This window comes from Poecilia reticulata, linkage group LG8 (genome assembly GCF_000633615.1).
Source record: "Poecilia reticulata strain Guanapo linkage group LG8, Guppy_female_1.0+MT, whole genome shotgun sequence".
NCBI lineage: Eukaryota > Metazoa > Chordata > Actinopteri > Cyprinodontiformes > Poeciliidae > Poecilia > Poecilia reticulata.
Window position 1 is genome coordinate 329,882 of NC_024338.1, and position 3,598 is coordinate 333,479.

The window sequence follows — 3,598 nt, forward strand, 5'->3', positions numbered from 1 at the left end:
CATCCATCCATCCATCCATCCATCCATCCATCCATCCATCCATCCATCCATCCATCCATCCATCCATCCATCCATCCATCCATCCATCCATCCATTGTCTTTACACCCTTGTCCCTCAGTGGGGTCAGGAGGTGCTGGTGCCCATCTCCAGCTAACGTTCCGGGCGGGAGGCGGGGTCACCTGGACAGGTCGCCAGTCTGTCGCAGTCATTGGTTGCTATTTACTTTTAAATGTATCTATTTTAATTCTCCTCTGTATTCAAAACAATACTTGATCCGCCTTTGTTCACCATAAAGCCTGAGAAATAATGGTTAGCATTTTTTTTCCACACCAAGAATTAGGAACGAAATTAAATGTCCTGCATTTCAGTTTAAAGCTTCATCAGATTGGAATAACTTGCCTTCGTCACTTAGATTTGTCTCTACTACCCCCTATCAAACAACTTGCTGCTGCTTTGAATTTCAACAAAAATTCATTTTTATTTTTCTTCTTTTGTGTCTGGATGTTGAGTGCATGTATCATATAATTGGTTTCAATTGATATGTATAAGTATTCTTTTATATACTGACTAGGTTTGGGGGAAGCATTGAGCATAATGTGAGAGTCTCTGTTCACATGTTTATTACTTATTATGATTTGTATTATTATGGATTTTATTTATGTTTTACCCCTACAAAAATGAGACTGTACATCTTAAGGGGTTATTCTTGAAAGAAAAAAAGTTATCCAAGGAATACACATGCAAACAACTCTTTGTGTTTGAAATTCTATCTTTGCAAACCACATTCCTTGCCAATATAGAATGCTTAGACCAGTTTAAGATGTTCCCTCCAAATAAGGCTATTTACAGGAATTGCTTTCTTACTCACACAAGATGATGTTGCCTTTGCTACTAATGTGTTTGAGTTTTTAAGGCTGTTCTTAAAGAAACTGCAAACACATTTATATTGACAGGTCACAGCATTACAAAAATGACTGAGAAATTAGCCACCCAATTCTGTTTGAGGAAGAGGCCTGTCACAATAACACATTTTGCTGGGCAATTAATTGCCCCAGAAAATATTACAATAAACAATAATGTTGTTGTTTTAAGACTAATAGCATAAAATTGCATACAGAGGGAAAATTCCATAACAACGCACCTTTCAAAGACCAATAAACTAATTTCTAAACACATTCTAAATATCCCAAAATAATTTAATTGGATTATGAGGTCTTTGTAAACAAACTTACCCTTAAAAATATATTCATTATTGGGCTCAAATAGGCAATACTACCAGTTAGGACCTTTGTAGGAAAACAAGTGTAAACTCACTACTGTGTACTGTAAATGTTTGCATCATTTTTCGAAAGGCTGGTTTTTCAATTAGATTAAAAGGTATCAAACTCTACAAGCAAACTTTTAGTGTGCACTATTTTGCACTGGCCTTCTGTGTTTTGTCAATTAAACACCTCTAATTGTAACTGTCTTCTGTCACTGACATGGTGATGGGAGACAGCGCTGCTCTCATTACTTTACATTCATTTCCTATGGAGTTGAGCAGTGACACAGTCTCTTACCAATAAAGTAACTATAAACAAAGAAATAATGCAATAAAATAAGTCTGAGTAACTTTCATCTAGCTGAGCGAACAGCATAATGTGTGCATGTGAAAGTTTGAGTTCGTACACGTGCACACACAAGCTAGCAATGCTACACAAGAAAGCTGAAAATTGTTCAACTTTTGTTGCTGTCATCGCTATCGTGTCCTGTGTTTGGCTTCGCCCAGAGTGGAGGAAAACTGATCATCTGTGTTGAGCCGTTATTGTTTCTGAGTGCTCTTGGAAATGAGTAACTAGAAGAGTGAAGCTTTTTGTCATGCAGTCTCTTAGGTAGAAAGAGAGACAACAAAAACAAACAAGCAATTATTATCGAGCTCATTTTAGTTTATGTGCGACTAATTGTTTACCACAATAGGCCAATTGGCACATCCCTGTTTACTGGTGCTGTGCATTGTAACTTGTGGACAGTTGCGCTCATTATTACAGACAGATGTGGGCTGGGAACAAAAGGAATACATCTGGACAAAAAATTCTGTAAAGTCAAGGACTTTAAAGCCTATCAGGCTTTAGCTATATGTGCTAAAGCAAATATAGCTAAATCACTTCCAGCAGTTGCCTTGCTGGCCTTGTTAGAACAATCACCTGCAGATTAGAGCCAAAAGAAAAAGAAGAATAGCTGTGAGGTCACACTTGTTCCAGTGATCCTGAATATACTTCTTCATCCTTTGGAGCAAAAATAAACTGCCCCCCAAAAAGGTCTGTGAACAAAGAACAGAGCAGGGATTAAATCCATCATGTGATTGGTTCATTTAAATTTAAAATTAAACACATTAATGTGTTAAGCTAACAAAAGTCCCTTTTAGTAGTTGTCCTGTCGACAGATTAGTGGGTTTTTGCCAGGGGTGTTGGGAGCATTTGGGGGGCATTAGCCCCCAAAAGCTCCCATGTGCAACATACTGCACATGGGAGCTTTTCTCTCCCATGTGCAGTATGTTGGAGTATTTTAATTTTTAAAAATCTTTTATTTGGAAAAATATCACTTTTTACCTTTGTTGCACATATTTCAATCAATCAATCAATCAATCAATCAATCAATCAATCAATCAATCAATCAAATTTTATTTGAATAGCACATTTCAGCAGCAAGGCATTTCAAAGTGCTTTACATAATTAAAATAAAAACAGCATGTGACAGTGAATAAACAGTGAGAAGGAAAGAGATTGTAAGAAAACATTAAAACAGAAACAGTGAGAGAAATAAAAAGAAATTAAAAAGTAAAGATAAAAACATTAAAGAGATTAAAAAAAATACATCAAAAACATCAAAGACATCAAAACCTGCACTCTAACCCTAATTTAGCCATAAGCAACTCTAAACAGGAGAGTTTTAAGTTGAGATTTACTTAAAACTCAACGTAAGTAAACAAACTTATCTGGAAGTTTGTTCCAAATTTGTGGTGCTTAGAAACTGAATCCTGCTTCTCCTCATTTGGTTCTGGTTCTGGGGATGCAGATCAGAACCAGAACCAGAAGGTATGAGGGGTCTAGACGGTTGGTACAACAATAACAGATCTTTAAGGTTTTGTGGTGCTAAACCGTTCAGTGATTTATAAACTAACATCAGTATTTTAAAGTCTATCCTCTGAGCTACAGGGAGCCAGTGTAGGGACTTTAAAACTGGTGTTATGTCTCTATCTTCCTGGTTTTAGTGAGAACGCGAGCAGCAGCATCTGGATCAGCTGCAGCTGTTTGATAGAAATGAACTATAGCGTTGCTATTGCCACAGTTTAATAAAAAGTGTCTTTGAATAGTGCAAACAATTGCTTCTAACTACACAATTAACAAGCTAAACACTCAAACTTAAATAAGACTTCAGTACATTTCAACTCAACCCAAAATGTAAAATGTCTGTACCCTAAAGGTTTGACTTACAGGCAAAAATCCCTCAACATTAAATCAGAGTCCTTTCAGTCAATGTTTTTGCAAGTAATTTAGAACATGCAACATCACCAACTAAATCAGTTTCTCAACCTTTTTCAGCCCAGCGCCCCCCTAG

The 3,598-nt window shown here is 36.7% G+C and overlaps 1 protein-coding gene across 2 annotated transcripts in view; it reads right to left on the bottom strand.

Annotated features, from left to right (window-relative positions):
* The window catches only part of trpm4a (transient receptor potential cation channel, subfamily M, member 4a), a 92,477-nt gene that overhangs the window by 8,525 nt on the left and 80,354 nt on the right, over positions 1 to 3,598 (bottom strand). For both annotated transcript variants that reach the window (XM_008414996.2, XM_008414995.2), the window contains exon 21: positions 2,185 to 2,300. In XM_008414996.2, coding sequence (XP_008413218.1) covers positions 2,185 to 2,300 — 116 coding nt within the window. The remainder of the gene's footprint in view (positions 1 to 2,184; positions 2,301 to 3,598) is intronic.